The following is a 21,877-nucleotide window of genomic DNA, read 5'->3' as shown; positions in this document are numbered from 1 at the left end:
GCCTCATTCTGTCTGTGCTAAGTCCATGCAACAGCAATTCCACTCTCCAGCTTTTCTTCAGAGCCTCGCAAACGCTTCCCAGTCAATTGCTTCCCAGTTCCCTTTTAAACACTAAAATTATTCAGATGCATACATTCGTGCATGCTGTTAGTGGCAAAACCCTTAACAGTGTTGATGAGCAGAAGGATCTTCGGGTTCCAAGTCCAAAGCTCTCTGATAGTGGCCACATTGGTTGATAGGGAGGAAAAGAAGGTACATGGCAAATTTGCCTTTATTATTTAAAAAATGAGTTCGAGTTTGGAAGTTACAGTGTAGCTTTATATAATTATTTAGTTTCCATGTGGTGCATTGCATGCAGTTCTCATCATTCCATATTGGAAGGATGATGAGATTTTGGAGAAGGTGCAGAAGAGGGCTTCCAGAATTCTGACTGAATTAGACGGCAGGTGCTTTAAGGAAAGGTTGGACAAACGTGTGCTGTTTTCTCTGGAGAGGCAGAAACTGAACAGAGACCTAGAACATAGAACATAGAACATAGCCCTCTATTTTTCTAAGCTCCCTGTATCTATCTAAGAGTCCCTTAAAAGACCCCATTGTATCTGCATTTATCACCATCACTGGTAGTGCATTCCATATACCCACCACTCTCTGTGTAAGAAACTTAGCTCTGACAACCCTCAGTACCTACTTCCAAGCGCCTCTCATGATAGCCATTTCAGCCCTGGGGAAAAAAGCCTCTGACTATCCACACTATCAATGCTTCTCATCATCTTATACACCTCTATCAGGTCACCTCTCATCCTCCGTCGCTCCAAGGAGAAAAGGTCACGTTCACTCAACCTATTCTCATAAGGTGCACAATCCAATCCAGACAACATCCTTGTAAATCTCCTCTGCAGTCTCTATATAGTATCCACATACTTCCCGTAGTGAGGTGACCAGAACTGAGCACAGTCTCCCAAGTGGGGTCTGACCAATGTCTTATATACTGTAGTTGTAACATTACCTCACACTTTTGAACTCAATCCCACGGTTGATGAAGGTCATCACACCATACACCTTCTTAACAACACCATCAACCTGCGCAGCAGCTTTGAGTGTCCTTTGGATCTCTGTGATCCAGCATACTGCCAAGAGTCTTACCATTAATTTTACATTCTGTCTTCAAATTTAACCTACTAAGATGAACCACTTCACACTTATCTGGGTTGAAATCCATCTGCCATTTCACAGCCAGTTCGGTATCCTATCGATGTCCCGCTGTAATCTCTGACAACCCTCCAGACTATCCACAACACCTCCAACTTTTGTGTCATCAGCAACTTACTAACCCACATTTCTACTTACTCATTCAGGTCATTTATAAAAATCTCAAAGGTGGGGGGGGGGGTCCCAGAACAGATCCCTGCAGAACACCACATCATTGACCTCCATGTAGAATACAAACCATCTACAGCTTTTACCTTCTGTGGGCAAGCCAATTCTCAACCCTCAATGCAAAGTCTCCTTGGATCCCATATCTTCTTACTTTCTGAATGAGCCTTGCACGGGGAACCTTATCAAATGCCTTACTGAAATCCATATACAGTACATCCACTACTCTCCCGTCATCAATGTATTTTGTTACATCCACGAAGAGTTCGATCACGCATGTAAGGCATGACCTGCCCTTGACAAAGCCATGCTGACTATCCCTAATCAGATTGTCTCTCCAAATGCTCATAAATCCTGTTTCTCGGAATCTTCTCCAACAACTTGCCCACTGCTGAAGTAAGACTCACCAGTCTATAATTTCCTGTGTTATCTCTACTCACTTTCTTGAACAGGAGAACAACATTTGCAACCCTCTAATCCTCTAGTGCTTCTCCCATTCCTATTAGTGATGCAAAGATCATCACCAGAGGCTCAGCAATCTCCTTCCTTACTGTCCACAGTAGCCTGGGGTATATTTCGTCTGGTTTCGGCGACTTATCTAACTTAATACTTTACAGAAGCTCCAACACATCCTCTTCCTTAATGCCTAAATGCTCAAGCAGTTCAGTCTGCTGTAAGTCATCCCTACGATTGTCAAGGTTCTTCCACTGGTGAATACTGAAGCAAAGTTTTCATTAAGTACCTCTGCTTCCGCCTCCGACTCCATGCTTAGGTTTCCACTATCGCACCTGATTGGTCCTATTCCCACATGGCTCATCCTCCTGCTCTTCACATACTTGTAAAATGCCTTGGGGTTTTCCTTAATCCTTCTCGCTAAGGCCTTCTCATGGCTCCTTCGAGCTCTCTTAATTTCATTCTTAAGCTCCTTCCTAGCAACCTTGTAATTTTCTAGAGCTTTAACAGTACCCTGTTTCTCGAACCTTTTGTAAACCTTTCTTTTCTTATCTAATTTTCCTTTGTACACCATGGTTCTTTAACCCCACCATCCTTTCCCTGCCTCAATGGAACATAGCTATGCAGAATGCCATGCAAATTTTCCCTGAACATTTGCCACATTCCTGCCATGCACTTCCCTGAAAACATCTGCTCCCAAGCTCCTGCCTAATAGAATCATATCTCCCCTTATCTCAATTCAGTGTTTCCATCTCAATTCAGTGTTTCCCCAAATTGTGTGCTCCTATCCCTCTCCAGTGCTATGGTAAAGGAGATAGATTTGTGATCATTACCTCCAAAATACTCTCCTACCGAGAGATCTGACACCTGACCAGGTACATTTCCCAATACCAGATGAAGTATAGCCTCTCCTCTGGTTGATGCATCTACATATTGCATCAGGAAACCTTCCTGAACACACCAAACAAACTCTACCCCATCCAAACCCCTTGCTCTAAGGAGATGCCAGTCAATGTTAGGAAAGTTAAAATCACCCACACAGCAACATTATTATTATTGCACCATTACAGAATCTGCCTCCCTGTCTGCTCCGCGATGTCTCTGTTACTACTGAGGAAGGGCCTACTAAAGCACCCAGTAGAGTTATTGCCCTCTTTCTGTTTCTGACTTCCCCCACACTGACTGTGTGGAGAATCCCTCCAAGACTTCCTCCTTTACTGCAGCCGTGACACTATCTCTGATTAGTAATGTCGCATTCCCACCTCTTTTGCCTCTGTCCCTGTTCATTTTGAATCATCTAAAGCCCGACGCTCTCAGCAGCCATTCCTGCCACTGAGATAGCCAAGTCTCTGTAATGCCCACAATGTCATAGTTCCATGTATTAATTCACTCCCGAAGTTTATCCACCTTATTTATGATATTCCTTCCATTAAAATAGGCACATCTCAAACCATCTGGCTGAGTGCATCTTTGCTCTATCATCTGCCTGTCCTTCCGCAGAAACACCCTGCAAGCTGTCTTGACTTATTGACCAACTGCCCCATCCGCTGCCTTTTCACTTTGGTTCCCACCCCCCTGCAAATCCCGTTTAAACCCACCCCAACAGCACATGCAAACTTTCCTCCCAAGATATTGGTTCCCCTCCAGTTCAGATGCAGGCCATCCCACTTGTACAGGTTCCCCAGAAAGATTCCAATGATCTAAGAACTTGAAACTCTACTCACTGCACCATATCCTCAGCCATTCATTCTTCTGCACTGTCTTCCTGGCCCTCCCCAGCTCGTGGCACAGGGAGAAATCCAGAGGACGTTGGAAGTCCTGCTCTTCAGCCCCCTTCCTAACTTCTTAATCTTATTGCACAGGAACTCTACCACTCTCCCGCCTATGTCATTGGTACCAGTACAATGGAACCAGCCCTCTGGTTTCTAACCTTCCCCTTTAAGAATATTCTGCAACCACTCAGAGACATCCAGGACCCTAGCAACCGGAAAACAACACACCATCCTGGTGTCTCTTTTGCTGATACAGAGTCTCCTATCTGTCACCCTAACTATCAAGTCCCCGATGATTATTGCTTCGCCTGACTTCACCCTACTCTTCTGAGGCTCAGAGCTGACCACAATCCTATTGGTCTGGCTTCTGCTGCCTTGCCCAGGTAGGTCATCCCCCTCAGCAGTATCCAAAAGGGTATACCTGTTGCTGAGGTAATGGCCACAGGAGGACCCTGCACTGATTTCTTTCTCTTTATCTTTTCAGTATTCACCCATCCACTCCCTGAATTCTGCACTCTGGGTGTAACTCAATAGTCTTATCTATCAGTTTGCCTCCCTCCGGATGATCCTTAGTTCATCCACCTCCAGTTCCAGCTCTTTAATTTGGTCTTTCATGAACTGGAGTTGGCTGCACGGGTGTAGACATCAGGGAGACTATCAGGTTCCATGAACTCCCTCATCCTGCAAGAGCAACTGCAATATCTGCCATCCTGCCTCCACTGGACTATGGGCAGATATGGACCAAATCAGCAATAAGGAAAGGAAAAAAATCTACCCTTCCTCCCTGTTTCTTTGGCCTCAGCCTCTTCTTGTCCCACTCTGACAATGGCCACTTCAAAGATGGCCTCTCTGCTGCACCCGATCTCTCCTTTATGGTTTAAAAATAAGAAAAATCCCTTCACAAGGAGAAGGAACTCATCACGTTTGGTGGTGCTCTGCCTGCCTTCCACTACTGCCGATGCCTCCGATACTTCCTGCTCCTGCGCACTGGCTACGGTTTTTAAGAAAAATCCCCCGCAAGGAGAAAGAACTCACCACGTTTGGTGGTGCTCCGCCTGCCTTCCGCTGCCGCTGAAGCCTCTGACTTGATAGAGGTTTATAGTTTATTAGAGACATAGACAGAGGAGACAATTAATATCATTGTCACAGGGAAAAATTTCCAATTCCAGAGAGTGTGAATTTAAGGTGAGGGGGAATGTTCAAAGGAGAAGTGTGGGCAAGTGTTTTTCACAGACAGATACAATCAGGCATTCAACAGGCTCGTAAACAGGATGTGCAGGAAATGAGGGATACGGATATTATGTTGGGAAGGGTTAGTTTAATTGGACATCTGGTCACCAATTAGTTTGGCACAACATTGTTTACCGAAGGGCCCATCCCTGTACAGTACTGTTTTTTAACGTAGTAACTACTGCACTTTCCAGTCCATAGCCCAATCAAACTCTTTGTTAAAATATTTCTGCTCGTGTTTTACCACCTTATTCTTCCAAAGTTTCTACCCCAATGCCAACTCTGACTGATGGCAGGATCAGAACCAGAAACGGAATCAGTATCAGAATCGGGTTTAATATCACCGGCATATGTTGTGAAATGTGTTAACTTAAGCAGCAATACAATGCAATACATGGTAATGTAGAAAAAATAAGAAGTAAGTAGATCAATTACAGTAAGTATAAATGTACTTCCTCACAGACAGGACCCAGGCTGTAAAAATAGGGGACAAGCTCTCCTCTACAATCCCTCTGAGATCTGTGCCCCACAAGGCTGTATACTCACCCCCCTGCTGTACTCACTGTACACCCATGATTGTGTAGCCAAGTTTCCATCAAACTCAATATATAAGTTTGCTGATGACACCACAATTGTGGGCCGTTTCTCAGGTATTGATGAGTTTTGAGTACAGAGAGGAAATTAAGAACCTTGTGGCATTGTGCGAAGACAATTACCTCAATGTCAGCAAGACGAAGGAATTGGTTGTTGACTTCAGAAGGTGTAGCAGACCGCACAACCCTATTTACGTCAGTTGTGCGCAAATGGAACAGGTCGAAAGCTTAAGTTCCTCAGGGTCAATATTACAAATGACCTGACTTGGTCCAACCAAGCAAAGTCCACTGCCAAGAAGGCCCACCAGTGCCTTTACTTCCTTATAAAACTGAAGAAATTTGGCCTGTCCCTTAAAACCCTCACTAATTTTTATAGATGCACTGTAGAAAGCATTCTTCTAGGGTGCATCACAACCTGGTATGGAAGTTGTCCTGTCTAAGTCCGGAAGAAGCTGCAGAAGATTGTGAATACCGCCCAGCACATCACACAAACCAATCTTCTGTCCTTGGACTCACTTTACACCGCACGCTGTCGGAGCAGTGCTGCCAGGATAATCAAGGACACGACCCACCCAGCCAATACACTTTTCGTCCCTCTTCCCTCCAGGAGAAGGCTCAGGAGCTTGAAGACTTGTATGGCCAGATTTGGGAACAGCTTCTTTCCAAATGTGATAAGACTGTTGAATGGATCCTGACCCGGATCTGGGTCATACCCTCCAAATATCCGGACCTGCCTCTCGGTTTTTTTGCACTACCTTACTTTCCCTTTTCTATTTTCTATTTGTGATTTATAATTTAAATTTTTAATATTTACTATCGATTTGTACTCCAGGGAGTGCGAAGTGCAGAATCAAATATCGCTGTGATGATTGTATGCTCTAGTATCAATTGTTTGGCGACAACAAAGTAAAGTAAATGTATATTATAAACTTAATTTAAAAATCATGCAAAAACAGAAATAATTTAAAAAATGTGAGGTAGTGTTCATAGGTTCAAAGTCCATTGAGAAATTAGATGGCAGAGGGAAGAAGCTGTTCCTGAATCGCTGAGTGTGTGAGCCTCCAGGCTTCTGTACCTCCTTCCCGATGGTATCAATGAGAAGAGGGCATGTCTTGGGTGATGGGGGTCCTTAATGATGGACGCCGCCTTTCTGAGGCACCACTGCTTGAAGATGTCTTAGATACTGTGAAGGCTGGTACCCAAGATGGAGCTGACTAATTTTACATACTTGTGTAGCTTCTTTCAATTGTGTACAATAGCACCCCACCAACTCCCCCCTTCCCCATACCAGTCAGTGATGCAGCCTGTCAAAATGCTCCCCGCAGTACATCTATATAAGTTTTCAAGTGTTTTAAGTCACAAAACAACGATCCTCAAACTCCTAATGAAATACAGCTGCTGTCTTGCCTTCTATATTACTGCATCATTATGTTGGGGCCAGGTTAGATCCTCAGAGATATTGACAGCCAGGAACTTGAACCTGCTTACTCTCTCCACTTCCGATCCCTCTATACGGATTGGTTTATGTTCTGTCATCTTACCCTTTCTGAAGTCTGCCAGATTACCCACCATGTGGGGAAATTCTATCTCCCTCCTTTGCCTTTGAACGGGGCAGCTACTTTCAGATGGGCCTTGAAGTGCTGAGCAGTAAATTCCCGGTTTGAGATCATCCATTTCTCTCCTTGAAGAATGCCAGCAGGATATTTGGGCAAGTTGTTGCTTCCATGGTGAATGATACAAGTTCACTCGAGCTTGTATGCATGATGTTCCCCATTCTCATTTGCTACCCATTTCATTTCCACTCCACATTTCCATACCAACACATCTATCCTCAGCCTCCTCACTGTCAGGGTCAGCTCAAACGCAAGCTAGAGGAACATCATCTTCTACTTCCCCCTGGGCTGTCCACAAGCTGACAGTGTGAACTTTGAATTCTTCAACTTCCTGCACACTGCTCCCCCTCTGACCCTTTTCCCCTCCTCCTGATCTACTCCGTTATCCCTACAAACAAAAGAAGACAAACTGCACAATAAAGAAATGCTGAGACCTGAGTTCTAAAACTCCAACATCTACAGTACTTTGTCACAGCTACCTACCACCTCCCAGCCTCCATGGCTACCTCCACCTTCCTTCCCCCTTCTGCCTATCACCTCCTCCTCACCTGGATCCACCTGCACTTGCTCTACCCCTTTCCTATTATCTTTTTGTTTCTGGCCACATCTCTTCGGTCTTTCAGTCCAGACGACTGGAAATTTCTCCCCCCACAGCTGCTGCCCGGCCCTCTGAGTTCCTCCAGCATCTGGTGTGCATTAGTATGGGAAAACTCTGGTTCCAAAATCAGTGGTGGAAGGCAGAATCTGTCAATCTCTGCTTGAATATACTCTGCAACTCAGCCTCTATAACCATCCTAAGGCTCTCCGGCCCATGGAGCCATCTATCCAAATAGCCAGCTGCTTTGTTGAGACTGGACCCCACGCCCCTAGGACAATGCTCCCTGTTAGGGGAAGATATTCCATGCATCTCAGAGAGAGACTGATTGTCTCTCACTGAAATCTCAATTTTCTGAGAATGCTGAAGATAGCTGGACATCAATACTCACAACCTTCCATAACACACAACGATGAAGCATGTTAGGATGAGAATGAGAATGGAATCGGGTTTAATATCACCGGCAGATGTCATGAAATGTGCTTTTTACAGCTGCAGCAATACATAATAATAAAATCTATAAATTACTATAAGAGTTTATATACAAACTCTTTATGCAACTTTTTCCCGTCCTGTGCAGTGGCCGCTCGGTGTCAGGCAGTGCTGCAATCAATTAGTACATCTGTAGAAATCTACAAATCTGCAAGTATTTTTGGCATACCAAATCTCCAAAAACTCAAAATGCAATAGAGCCTATGTTGTACCATCTTTGTAATTGGATCAATATACCGGGCCCAGGATAGATCCACAGGGATGGTGACACCCAAGAGCTGCTCACTATTTCCACTTCTGATGAGGACTGGGGTGTGTTCCCTTGGCCTCTCCTTCACGAAGTACATAATCAGTTTCTAGGTATTCATGTTGAGTTCAAGGTTGTTGTTGCAACACCACTCAACCAGCTGGTCTTTCTCACTCCTGTACACCTCCTCATCACCATCTAAAATGTTGCCAAGAATAATTGTGACGACAGCAAATTTATAAATGGCATTTGAGCTGTGCCTAGCCACACAATAGTCAGTGTAGAGATAGTAGAGCAGTGGGCCAAGCATGCATCCTTGAGGTACACCAGTGTTGATTGTCAGCGAGGTGGTGATATTATTTCCAACCCGCACAGACTCTGGTCTCCCAGTGAGGATGGCAAGAATAGAATTGCAGAGGGACGTTTAGAAGCCCAGGTTATGGAACATGTTTGGATGCACATTAGAGAGCATCCTAACATGCTGGATCGCTGTGTGGTACAGAAACTCACAGTGATGGATAGGACGACTCTACAGCAGGTAGTTAAATAACACCATAAGACATAGGTGCAGAATTAGGCCATTTGGCCTGATTTGGAAGAGTCTGTTCCGTTATTTCATCATGTCTGATCCATTCTCCTCTCAACCCCAATCACTTGCCTTCTCTCTGTGTCTCTTCATGTCCTGACCAATCAAGAACCTCTGTCTCAAGTATACATGAACACTTGGCCTCCACAGCTGTCTGTGGCAAGAAATTCCAGAGATTAACCACTCAATGGCTAAAGAAACTGCTCCTCATCTCCTTCCTAAAGGACACCCCTCTATTCTGAGGCTGTGTCCTCCGGTCTTAGACTCGTCCTCCATAGGACCATCCTCCCCACATCCACTCTATCAAGGCCTTTCACTGTTCGATAGGCTTCAATGAGGTCACCCCTTGTTCTGAATTCCAGCGAATACAGACCCAGAGCCATCAAACACTCTTCATATGACAAGCCAATGAAGAGCTTGTTATATGAGCCCTTCAAAATACAGAACATATCCTTGGTATCGGCTTATCCACCACCAAGGACCAGACTCAAAAACAGATACTTCCCCCAATGTTATCAGGTTGATCAACACCTCCACCATTAACCCACCCCACTACCACTACATCCACATCAGCCACTCCTCTCCACAGCCCTCAGCACCCTTCCCATGCACTGTCACTTTACAGTTACTTGTAGGTTGTGTTTTATAGGATGGGTGTATATTTATATATTTATTTGTTTTTACGCTTATTGTCTCTCTTTAATGCTGCGTCTGAACTGGAGAAAGAATGATTTCATCCTCCTTTAAACTCTTGTACTGACGATTGACAACAAACAATTTCAAATGTTGAATGTGTCCAGTTTTTAACACTGGGTCTTAATTCTCACTCCAATGGCCAACTTCCAAATGGGAAGCATTGACTTTCTCCTTTCCCATTGCAGGAAAAAGCAAGAACTTCACAGTTACGCAAGGCCAGTCCAGTATATTTGCAGGTGAGGGTGAAACGGTCCTCATGGTCTGCAGCCATAATGCCAATCACTCCGGAGACATTGTGTTCTACAGCTGGTACAGGAACACATCCGAAGTCTCCAACGGGACGGCAGAGTATGCAGGGCGCGTCCTTGGGCCTGACCAGGAGGATTCCTTCAAAGCTTCCATAAAGCTGGTGGGTTTGAGGGAGAGCGATTCTGGAATGTACTTCTGCAAAGTACGGATAGACGGGATTGGCGAGGAAATCGGAGAAGGAGTACGGCTGACCGTCAGTCACACAGGTGAGTGGTTCCCCAGCCCGAGACAATACTGAGCTTATTACCACCCACCATCACCCACCCTGCTGACCATCGCTGAATGTAGATGGGAGACTACAGATAACAAGAATTACATTGGGGTGACTGGCTGGAGATCACACACTTATCAACCCATCAACAATGATTGGCTCAGTGTGCAGATTATAGAAGAGTGGCAATGGGTCACACACAATCCTCTCTCACACTGGTACCCAGTACGGCAGTGGGTCACACACTGTCCTCTTCCCTCTGTGACTGGGTGGGGCAGTGAGTTACAAGGTGTTCTCTCCCGCTCTGGGTTGAGGTGAAGCAGTCAATCACACACTACCCTCTTCCCCCTCTGGGACCGGGTGGGGTAGTGGGTCACACACTGTCCTATTCCCCTCTGGGACCCAGTGGGGTAGTGGGTCACACACTGTCCTATCCTATTCTTAATGGATTCTCCCTGTGATGGTGTGGCCAACCCCCACCCCTGGGTGCTCTGGTTTTCTCCCACACCCCAAGATCAGTGGTTTAATTGATTGCTGTAAATTGCCCCCAGTGTATTGGGAAGTGGTAAAAGTTCGATGGATTTGAAGAGAAGGTGGGGAGGATCATTTATCAGTAAAATTAATAGGAAAATAAATGGGATTAGTGTAGGACATTTAAATGTTAGACGAAGATCAACGTTCAATGTGACTTTATTACCTTTTGGTCATCCTATACAATTATTGGAAGAGCAACTTCCCTGTGCTTCCTGCCCTGGAATAGTGAGGAGGGTGTGTGGCAGGAACAGGAATGATTTCACCAGTGGGGTTAAACACTTTCAGGTCAGCTGCCATATCATTGCGTGCTTCACAGGTCTCGAAGGGCCAAATGGCCCATTTGTGCTCATGTGTTCTGAGTTGTTTTCTCCCCCACAGGCATACTGAAACCTGTCACAATTCTCCTGGTGATCCTGTTAACGGTCTTTGGAATACAAGGGAGCATCCTGCTCGTCAGCACCCTGTTTCGTAGAAAACTACGCAGCGTAGCCAGTAAGGAGACTGAATCATATACCTCTATGGCCAGTATAGGATCATCAGACATAGCAGGGTTTGGCCATTCGGCCCAACGAGTTACTCTACCATTGAGGGATTTGTTTTCCCTCTCAACACCATTCTCCTGCCTTCCTCCATAACCTTAGAAACCAATACTCAACCTATCAACCTGTGTTTTCAATATACCCAATGATTTGGCCTCCACATTCATCTGTGGCAATGAATCTTCTGGCTAATGAAACTCCTCCTTATCTCCTATTCAAAGCAGTGCCCTCAGGTCCAAGACTCTCTCAATATTGGAAATATTGTCGCCACATACACTCTGTTTAGGCCTTTCAGTATTTGATAGATGTCAGTAAGATCCCTCCCCACCATTCTTCTGAACTCCAGCGAGTACGGCCCAGAGCTAGCAATCCTCATACACTTACTCTTTCATTCCCAAATCAGTTTTGTTATTCTCCTCTGGATCCTCTCCAATGCCAGCACATTGGTTCCTAGATATGGAGCCCAAAACTGCACATAACACTACCAATGTTCTTTGACCAATGCCTTATATCCTTAAAGGTGAGGAACGTTTGGAAAGCCCAAGGGGTTCACCAGCATGTGCAGATGAGCAGGGCAATTGAGGTAGTAGATCTGTGAGTCATCAGCACAGACACAGGCCCTTCAGCCCAACTCATCTCTGCTGACTGAGATGTCTGGTCCCATATGCCTTTGGTCATCGTGGTGCGAGCTGTGGTATCTCTTGAGATCATGGCCCAGACTAAGTTGTGCTTTTAAGTTTGTAGGGATGGTTTTCAGGACAGTCAATGGAGTTAGGGGTCAGATTAGGGTGTATGGACATAGACAGGGATGTAAAGGAGGTAGAGGTCAGCACTCCACTCTGCGCCCAGTGATGTGGATAGTTGAGAAGGTGCACTCCGAGTCCAGGACTCTGCTCCGTGCTCGAAATCCAGCGATACTGTCATGGCGATGAAGTACATTCAGAGTTTAGGCCTCTGCTCTGTGCACAAAGGTTAGTAATGTGGGTGAAAATGTCCATAAAGGACACCCATGAATTCTGGACTGTCTCGAGTTGGTGGGTCCCAGTATTGAACATCAGTGCGATCAAGAGGCACAAGGCCCAGTCAGTCGGAACCTAATTGTAATTGTGCCCAATTCTGCAGCTTTCTCTGATGACTAGGCTGGATAAATTTATTGTCAACCGCTCCAAGATGCGATGAAATCCCTTCCCTGTTTGAAGCTCACTGGTGTACGTGGTAACATTAAATACAACAACAAATACAGCCATGAGGACAAGACAACAGACTGGTGCAAGGAGAGCAGTGCAATGCATCGTAGTGCAAAAAGAAATGCTCATCAGGGACAGTGAAGGTAGAATAGTGGGGTGGCGCGGTGACATTGTGGTTCCTGTAACACTGTTACAGTGCCAGCAAAGGGGTGGCACAATTCCTTCCACTGACTCTAAGGAATTTGTGTGTTCTCCCCGTGAATGCGTAGGTTTCCACTGGGTGCAGCAGTTCCCTCCACATCCTAAAGACATACAAGTTGTCAGGTTAATTGGTGACATGGGTGTAACTGCACAGAGCAGTCTCGTTGGGCTGGAAGGGTCTGTTACTGCCCTGTGTCCCTAAATAAAAATAACATAAACAAGAATGAAGAGACTAAGAACAATTATCTCTATGTGAGTGGCAGTGGGTCACATCCTTGTAAATTGTCTTTGCACCCTCTCCAGTGCAATCACATCCTTCCTTCAGCGTGGTACCTGAATTGTGTACAGTCCTCCAGCTGTGACCTAACCAATTCCTTATAAAGCCGTATCATTATCTTTTATACTCCCTGTGCTGCCCAATGGAAGCAAGTATCCATATGATTTGTCCATACAACTGACTCGGTTATGAGTGCTAAGTGGGAAACCAGTGCATTCTGAAGCCACCTTTCCCTCCTGGGTGGAACTGAGAACAAGCGCACTCCTGGTGACCACTCATTTCAATTTGACTTCCTTTCCCATTCTGACAATCCTGTCCATGGCTTCCTCTACCACCACAATGAGGCCAAACTTAGGGTGGAGGAGCAACACCTCATATTCCATGTAGGTAGCCTCCAACCTGGTGGCATTAACATTGATTCCTCTCCTCTTCTCTCCTTCTCTCTTTTTCCATTCCTCATTCTGGTTACCCTCTCAGCCCCTTTCCTTCTCCTTACCCAATCATCTCCTTCCTCAGATGCCCCTTGTCCTTCCCTTCAATTATTCTCTGTCCTCTCCTGTCAGATTCCTTCATCTTCAACCCTTCACCTGTTCTACTTATCACCCTCCCCCCAGCTTCTTATTTCATGCGCCTTCCATCACCTGCCCACCTTCCCCCTCACCTGGTCTCACCTATCACTTGGCAGTTTGTACTCCACTCCCTTCCCCTCACATTATCTTCTTGTTCTGGCTTCTACCCCCTTCCTTTCCAGTCCTGTTGGAGGCCCTTGATCAGAAGCATCGACCGTTTATTGCTTTCCATAAATGCTGCCTGACCTGCTGAGTTCATCCAGCATTTTGTGTGTGGATCGCTGGACTTCTAGTATCTGCAGAATTACTTGTGTTTATTGACTTATCAGCATCTTTCTTCTCTCCTTCCCTTCACAGATTCTCTCCTGTTTCAAAGGTGAGTGCTTGCTACACGCTTGTGTTTTACAGAATGTGTTCCATTGCAATGTAAAGGGACACACAGGGAGTAAACATTTTCCACTTTTTCTCTTCAGACAGGAGCTATCTACTCTGAATGACAGCACCACAGCGGGTAAGTAAAAGCCCCCAGAGCCAATCCATGTGAGCGCATTAGGCAGATTTGTCTGTGATGTTAGGTAGAGTGTCATGCAGCATAGAACCTGGCCATTCAGCCCTTCTTCTCCAAGCTGACCTGTGGGTACCCATCAGAATTAACACCACCTTCCACCACTTAGCCTCGTGTCCTTGGCAATTCAAATGTCGATTCAGAATTGCCTTACCCACAGAGGGGGTTCAGAATTTTCTTGCCTGTAGGAGGCAGAGGGTAGTTGTAGATGGAGCCTATCCTGCTTGGAGAATGGTGAACTGTGGTGCTCTGTACTGCTCTGTTCTGGGACCGCCGCTCTTCGTGATTTTTAGAAATGATTCGGATGAAGAAGTGGGAGGGTGTGTTAGTAAGCTTGTAGATAACATGAAGTTTGTGGAGTTGTGGATAGTGTGAAATGGTGGCAAGGATTACAACAGGCCATTGATAGGATGCAGAGCTGGGCTGAGAATGGCACGTGGAATTCTATCCTGAAAAGTGGGAAGTGATTCACTTAGGAAGGCTTAATTTGAAGGCAGAATACAGGGTGACTGGCAGAATCTCTTGCAGTGTGGAGAAACAGAGGGATCTTGGAGTCCATGTCCGTAGATCCCTCAACATTGCCGTGCAAGTTGATTGAGCCATGAAAAAGGCGTATGGTGTGTTGGTCTTCATTAATTGGGAGATGAGTTCAAGAACCGTGAAGTAATGCAGTTCTATAAAACCCTGGTTAGACCACAATTGTGTATTGTGCTGAGTCCTCTTCACATCATTATTTACCATGATGCTGCCAGGATTGGAGAGGATAAGCTGAGTGAGCCAGGGCTTTCTTTAGAGCGAAGGAGGAGAGAGGTGGATTGATAGAGCAATACAAAATGATAAGTGGCAGAGATCAAGTGGACTTTTTCCCCAGGCTGAACTCACTAATATGAGGGGCCATAATTTTATGGTGTTTGGAGGAAAGTATAGGGGGAATTTAAGAATTAAGTTCTTTACACAGAGAGTGTGGGTGCCTGTAGAAAGGAGAGGATAGTTGTAAATCTGTCAGTGTCTGCATTAATATGCACATAATTAATTTTACAGCTGATTTACCTTCACCCCAATTGGAGGAAGGACCTGAGACGGTAAGTCATAAAGCAAAATAAAAGCCTGGAAATGCTGGAAATCTGAAATAAAATCAGAGAATGCTGGGATATTCAGCAGGTTAAACAGCATCTGCAGAGAATCAAGCAGAGTTAAGGTTCCGGAACAGTGGGTTTTCAACAGAACTGGGCAAAATTGAAAGCATAACTTAGATTGGATTGCTGTGAGGAGGGGATGGGTAGAGAGAATAACAGTGGAGAGCGAGAGAGACTGGATGTCATAGCCGGGATTGCTCGCAATGAGGGAGGACGTGGATAACTAGTTCGTTTTGCAAAGAAAAGGTTCAAGTGCTCATCTCTGTTTTTTGTCTTTTGTGAAAGTCGCTACTTCACCTTATTTACAAGGAGCACTGCCACAAGAAAGGAGCATCCATTATCAAGGATCCCACCATCCAAGCCATGCTGTCTTCTCACTACTAACATAAAGCATGAAGTACCAGACCCTTAGGTCCCATGCTGCCAGTTCAGGAACAGTTATTACCTTACAACACGGGTTCCCAATCTTTTTTTATGCCATTGACCAATACCATTAGGCAAGGGGTCCGTGGATCCCAGTTTTCAAACCCTGCCCTACAACCATCAGGCTCCTGAAACAGTTGAACAATCTCACTCACCTCAGCGCTAAACTGACTCCACAACCAATAGACTCGCTTTCAAGAACTTTCAAATTCAATATTATTTATTTTCTTTTGCACTCTGGTTGTTTGGCAGCCTTTGTTCGTCATAGTTTGTCTATAAATTCTATTGTATTTCTTTACTTTCCTGTAAATCCTTGCAAGAAAATGCAGCACCACCAGGACAGGGACATGAAAGAGTCGAGTCGTTCAAAACTCTGACCGCAATGAGGAAAAAGCTGTTCTAGGAACATAGGACATAGGACATAGCATGTCAAACAGTAGACTACAGGAACAGGATTTCAGCCCACAATTAATGCTGGACTAGTTAAAGTAATGGTGTCTAATTATGCTCATCTCCTCCACCTGTACATGGTTCACTTCCCTCCATTCTGTCCAATGTCATGTGAGTATCTACGATTCTCTTAAACATCTCTATTGTATCTGTCTTCTCCACCACTAACCCTGGCAGCACATTCCCAACGCCATCACTCGGTGTGGAAAGAAAAACTTGCTCTGCCCACCTCTTTTAATCTTTCCCTGTCTCAGCTTAAATGTTGAGTCTGGACACCCAGGCTTTCGAGCTCCTGTAGACCAATAGAAATGCTCATTGTAATATCTTATTTCACAACAGGCTGAAGATGGGAATGCCCCTCCATGCCCGGTAAGATGGTGTCCCTTTCACTCGGAGTGCTCATAAGAAAACTGATTTGTAACAAAATGTCACCAGTTTCATGTTCTCTACTTCTCGATTAAAGATCAGTTCTTGATCCAATCTGCACAACCCCAGTCACTGCCCCAGTATGGCAACATTTTGCATCAATAAATGAACTTTGTTTGGTCTAATTCTGTTCTATCTTGCAAAAATTGTGTATAATTGATGTTTCATTGATGTTTTTCTTGCTAATGTTATGTTTCTGATGCTGTGTGCCTATGATGCTTCTGCAAATCAGTTTTTTATTGCCTTTGTGCATACATATGATTATGACATGAGGGTAGTAGACACCAACAGAATCAACAAACTGATTCGTAAGGCCAGTGATGTGGGGATGGAACTGGACTCTCTCACGGTGGTGTCTGAAAAGAGGATGCTGTGTAAGTTGCATGCCATCTTGGTCAATGTCTCCCATCCACTACAAAATGTACTGGGTGGGCATAGGAGTACATTCAGCCAGAGACTCATTCCTCCGAGATGCAGCACAGAGCGTCATAGGAAGTCATTCCTGCCTGTGGCCATGAAACTTTACAACTCCTCCCTTGGAGGGTCAGACACCCTGAGCCGATAGGCTGGTCCTGGGCTTATTTCATAATTTACTGGCATAATTTACATATTACTATTTAAGTATTTATGGTTCTATTACTATTTATTATTTATGGTACTACTGTAATGAAAACCAGTTTCCCCCGGGATCAATAAGGTATGACTATGTTATTGACCCAGGAGAGCTCCTGATCACGCTATTGACCTAAAGTGACCTCTGCCTCCTCTATTGACCCAGGGAGATCCCACTAACTCCACACAAGGTCCCAGACCCCTTTCCTAATACAATCCATGGATATTATTCCATATCTGATCACTAAACATTTGGTTCTTGAACCAACCTGCAGAACCCTAATCACTACCTCAGTAGCGCAACATTACACTACAATGGACTTTATATTTGTTCTAATTGGGTTTTCTGTTAAGTAATTGGAGCGATCGAGCACTGTAACACAAAAACAGGTTCTTCTAATAACGACGATGGCCTTTGAGTGTTATGGACTACCAAAGTCACTTGTTGCATGTAAATTTTTTTTAATTAAGCCATGCCACATGCATTGTAAATAGCTGTTCTGCACAGACTGGAGTAGCACCACAATCTCGTCTTGAGCAACGACAATAGAGTTGTATTCTATTCTATTCTAGTCCATTCCAACCCAACACCTGTCCTTACACCTCCTCCCTCACCTCCATTCAGGGCCCCAAACAGTCCTTCCAGGTGATTCAACACTTCAGGTGCGAATCTGCTGGGGTCATCTATTGTGTCTGGTGCTCCTGATATGGCCTCCTCTGCATTGGTGAGACACGTTGTAAATTGGTGGACTGCTTCGTCGAACACCTCCTCGCCATCTGCAAGAGCCAGGACTCCCTGGTGGCCAAACAGGTTAATTCCAATATCTCATTCCTATTCTGACGTGTTCATCTATGGCCTCCTCTTGAGCAAGGTGAGGCCAACCTCAGGGTGGAGGAGTAACACCTTATACTCCGTCTGGGTACCCTCGAATCTAATGGCATAAATATTGATTGCTCCTTCTAGGAAACAAATTTCCCCCTCCAACTTCCTCTATTCCCCTTTCTGACCTTTCACTTCTCACCTGCCTATTCCTTTCCTCTAGGTTCCTTTCCTCCTGTGGTACACTTTTCTCTTCCATCTGTTTCTTTCTTCTCCAGTCCTTGACCCTTCCCATCCACCTGGCTTCACCTAACACCTTCCAACTAGACTCGTTCTCTACGCCCAAGCCCCACCTTTTGATTCTGGTATCTTCCCCCTTCCTTCTGAGTCCTGAAGAAGGGCCTCGGTCTGAATCGTCGACAGTTTATTCTTTTCCATAGATGTTGCCTGACCTGCTGAGTTCCTCCAGCACTTTGTGTGTGTCACTTTGGATTTCCATCATCTGCAGACTTTCTCATGTTTGCATGTTGTATATGCTTCATGTTTAATACATATTTTTCTGTGAATGTTGTGTACCTGATGCTGATGCCTGTGATGTTGCTGCAAGTAAGCTTTTCATTGCACCTGTACATGCACATACTGTACTTGTGCATCGAACAATAATCTTGACTTTGGAATTTTTAAAATCTCTTGATGTCATAGAATCAAACATGCACTGGGCGTGATCTTTCAAGAATCACTTGATTCTGGTATGGTCACAGAGGACTAGAAGATTGCAAATGTCACTCCACTCTCTAAGAAGAGAGGAAAGCAAAAGAAAGGAAATAATAGGCTAGTTAGCCTAACCCCAGTGGTTGGGAAACTGTTGGAGTCCATTGTTAAGGATGAGGTTAATGATAAAGTAAGTCAAAGTCAGCATGGTTTCTGTGAAGGGAAATCTTGCCTGAAAAATCTGTTAGAGTTCTTTGAGGAAGTTACAAGCAGGGTGGACAAAGGAGAGGCAGTGGGTGTCATTTACTTGGATCTTCAGAAGGCGTTTGATAAGGTGCCACACATGAGGCTGCTTAACAAGATGAAATCCAGTGACATTAAAGGAAAGAGATTATGGATGGATAGAGGAATGGCTGACAGGCAGGGGACAGTGAGTGGGAATAAAGGGGGCCTTTTCTCGTTGGCTGCCAATGACTTCTTGTGTTCTTCAGTGGTCAGTATTGGGACCGCTGCTTTTCACATTGTTTGTCAATGATTTAGATAGTTGAATTGATGGCTTTGTGGAAAAGTTGGTGAAAGGATAGGTAGTGCTGAGGAAGCAATGCGATTGCAGCAGGGCTTTGACAAATTGGAAGAATGGGCATAAATGTGGCAGATGGGATATAGAGTTGGGAAATGAATGATAATGCATTTTGATAAAAGGAACAATTGTGCAGACTATTACCTAAATGGGGAGAAAATTCAAACCTCAGAGCTGCAGAGGGACCTAGGGGTCCTCGTGCAAGACTCCAGAAGGTTTGAATATAGGTCGAGTCAGTGTTAAAGAAGTCAAATGCAATGTTGGCATTCATTTCAAGGGGAATCGAATATAAAAGCAAGGAGATTATTCTGAGCCTTTAAAAGACACTAGTCAGGCCACACTTGGAGTATTTTCAAAAGATGTCAACAGCTTTGAGCACCATACCTCAGAAAGGATGTGATGTCATTGGAGATATTCCAGAGGAGATTCACAAGGATGATTCCAGGGATGAAAGAGTTAATATATGAGGAGGTAGTTTGGCAGCTTTGGGCCTGTACTCACTGGAATTTAAAAGCAGGCTGGGGTGGGAGGACCTCTTTGAAATCTACCAAATGTTGGAAAGACCAAATAGGGTTTAAGTGGAGAGCATGTTTCCTTGGGTGGGTGTATCCAGAACTAGAGAGCACAGCCTCAGAATTGAGGGGTGACCCTTCAGAACAGTGTAATGAATTTTTTTAGGCACAGAGTAGTGAATCTGTGGAATTCTCTGCCACAGACTGCAGTAGAGGCCAAGTCCATGGGTATATTTAAGACAGAAGTTGATCGTTTCCTGATTGGTCAGGGCATCAAAGGATATGGCGAGAAGGCAGTGTGTGGGGTTCAGTGGGATCTGGGATCAGCCAGGATGGAATGGCAGAGCAGACTCGATGGGCTGAATGGCCTAATTCTGCTTCTATGTCTATTGTCTTATATTCCTATGTCTTATGGTCTTATGATCTGTGACATGGCTTAATTTTCCTTCTGTAGGAGATCCAGCCAGAAGATGAATTGATCTACACACCAATGCAAAGGTGAGTATGGATCCAGCCACCGCTAGATTAGTTGGCTTGCTACAAATGGAGCATTACCCAGGGTCCAGTGTTACACTGCTGTCTGCGTGCTCTATTCAGCAGGGAAGCAGTGAGATGTATGGCCATCCCAAAATGACCCTCTGCTGTGGAGAGTTCATTATCAGGTAATGGTGCAGTTTGTTGTCCATCCAGTGAGCAGACTGGACCCGCAGGATGAAGCGGTGAAGCCTGGTGCACTGACATCATGCTAGGAGTAGTTGGTATTCAAGTTGATGCATTGTGTAGTGAGATTATGTAGATGATAGAGCAAAATTGTAGTCAGTGGGATGGATTGAAGTTTAACATGGGGTCAAAGTCAAAAAGGGTGATGAATACAGGACTATTTCAATAGGTTCAATGGGTACATTTAATGTCAGAGAAATGTATACAATATACATCCTGAAATTCTTTTTCTTCGCAAACATCCACGAAAACAGAGGAGTGCCCCAAAGAATGAATGACAGTTAAACATTAGACCCCAAAGACCCCCCCCCAAGCTCCCCCTCCCACGCACAAGCAGCAGCAAGGCAGCGATTCCCCCCTCCCCCAGCAGTAAAAAAGCTTTGGCGCACTCCACCAAGCAGTCAAACATACAGCAAATTATCAATAAAGACAACGATTTGCAGTACTCCAAAGACTACTCATTTACCCGGTAATTCGCATGCAACAGGCTCTCTCTTGCCCTAATAAGGGAAAAAAAGGTGTCCCTGTTTCACAATGAGAGAGGAGACATAACAAACAACTCACTGATAATAGGGTTTTAAAAGTCTGTTGTGTCATTTTTTACCAAGCTAAGAAGCTAGGATGTGAGATACAGATTTCAACAAGAAATAGAAAAGACATTTAACAAGGGGAATGTTATGATAGTCGTGGTAGAATTCCATGTGCAGGTAGATTGGGAAAATCAGATTGGTGCTGGATCCCGAGAGGGAATTCGTAGAATGCCTGCAAGATGACATTTTAGATCAGCTTGTGGTGGAACCCAGTGGGGGACAGGCGATTCTGGATTGGGTGTTGTGCAATGAACCAAATTTGATAACGGACCTTAAAGCAAAGAAGCTTTGGAAGGCAGTGACTTTAATATGATAAAATTCACCCTGCATTTTGAGAGGGAGAGTAAGTATTACAGTGGATTAAAGGGAGTTACCGAGGCATGAGCGTACAGCTGGCCAAAGCTGATTGGAAGGAGTCACTATCAGCAATGATAGCAGGGCAGCAACGGCTGGAGCTCCTGGGGGCAATGTGGGAAGATCAAGATAGATACATTCTAAAGATGAAGAAGTATGCTAAAGGGAAGACAAGTCAACCGGGGCTGACAAAGAAAGCATAAAAGCAAAAGAGAGGGCATATAATATAGCAAAACTTTGGGAAGCTTTTAAAAATCAACAGGAGCCAGCTAAAAATCCATAAGGAGAGAAAAGATGAAATATGAAAGTAAGCTAGTTCATTCTTCTGGAAAGGAGGGAGGCAGAAGGAGGAACTTATAGGCTAGTTAGCTTGACTTCAGTGTTGTGAAAATATTGGAGTACATTATTAATAATGAGGTTTCAGGGTACTTGATAAAGTAGGCTAAATTCAGAATTGATTCCTTAAGGAGAAATATTGCCTGACAAATTTGTTGGAATTC

General features: G+C 44.7%; 1 protein-coding gene across 1 annotated transcript in view; it reads left to right on the top strand.

Moving 5' to 3' along the window:
• Positions 1 to 21,877, top strand: part of LOC134346462 (uncharacterized) — a 56,898-nt gene that overhangs the window by 21,581 nt on the left and 13,440 nt on the right. Inside the window, exons 3-9 of the mRNA XM_063047830.1 lie at positions 9,837 to 10,166; positions 11,084 to 11,197; positions 13,836 to 13,854; positions 13,952 to 13,989; positions 15,085 to 15,125; positions 16,392 to 16,421; positions 20,168 to 20,211. Of these exons, the coding sequence (XP_062903900.1) occupies positions 9,837 to 10,166; positions 11,084 to 11,197; positions 13,836 to 13,854; positions 13,952 to 13,989; positions 15,085 to 15,125; positions 16,392 to 16,421; positions 20,168 to 20,211 (616 nt within the window). The remainder of the gene's footprint in view (positions 1 to 9,836; positions 10,167 to 11,083; positions 11,198 to 13,835; positions 13,855 to 13,951; positions 13,990 to 15,084; positions 15,126 to 16,391; positions 16,422 to 20,167; positions 20,212 to 21,877) is intronic.

The sequence above is a fragment of the Mobula hypostoma genome, chromosome 5, assembly GCF_963921235.1.
Source record: "Mobula hypostoma chromosome 5, sMobHyp1.1, whole genome shotgun sequence".
Lineage (NCBI taxonomy): Eukaryota > Metazoa > Chordata > Chondrichthyes > Myliobatiformes > Myliobatidae > Mobula > Mobula hypostoma.
Note: the sequence above shows the minus strand (reverse complement) of the source record. Positions and strands in the feature narration are given on the sequence as shown.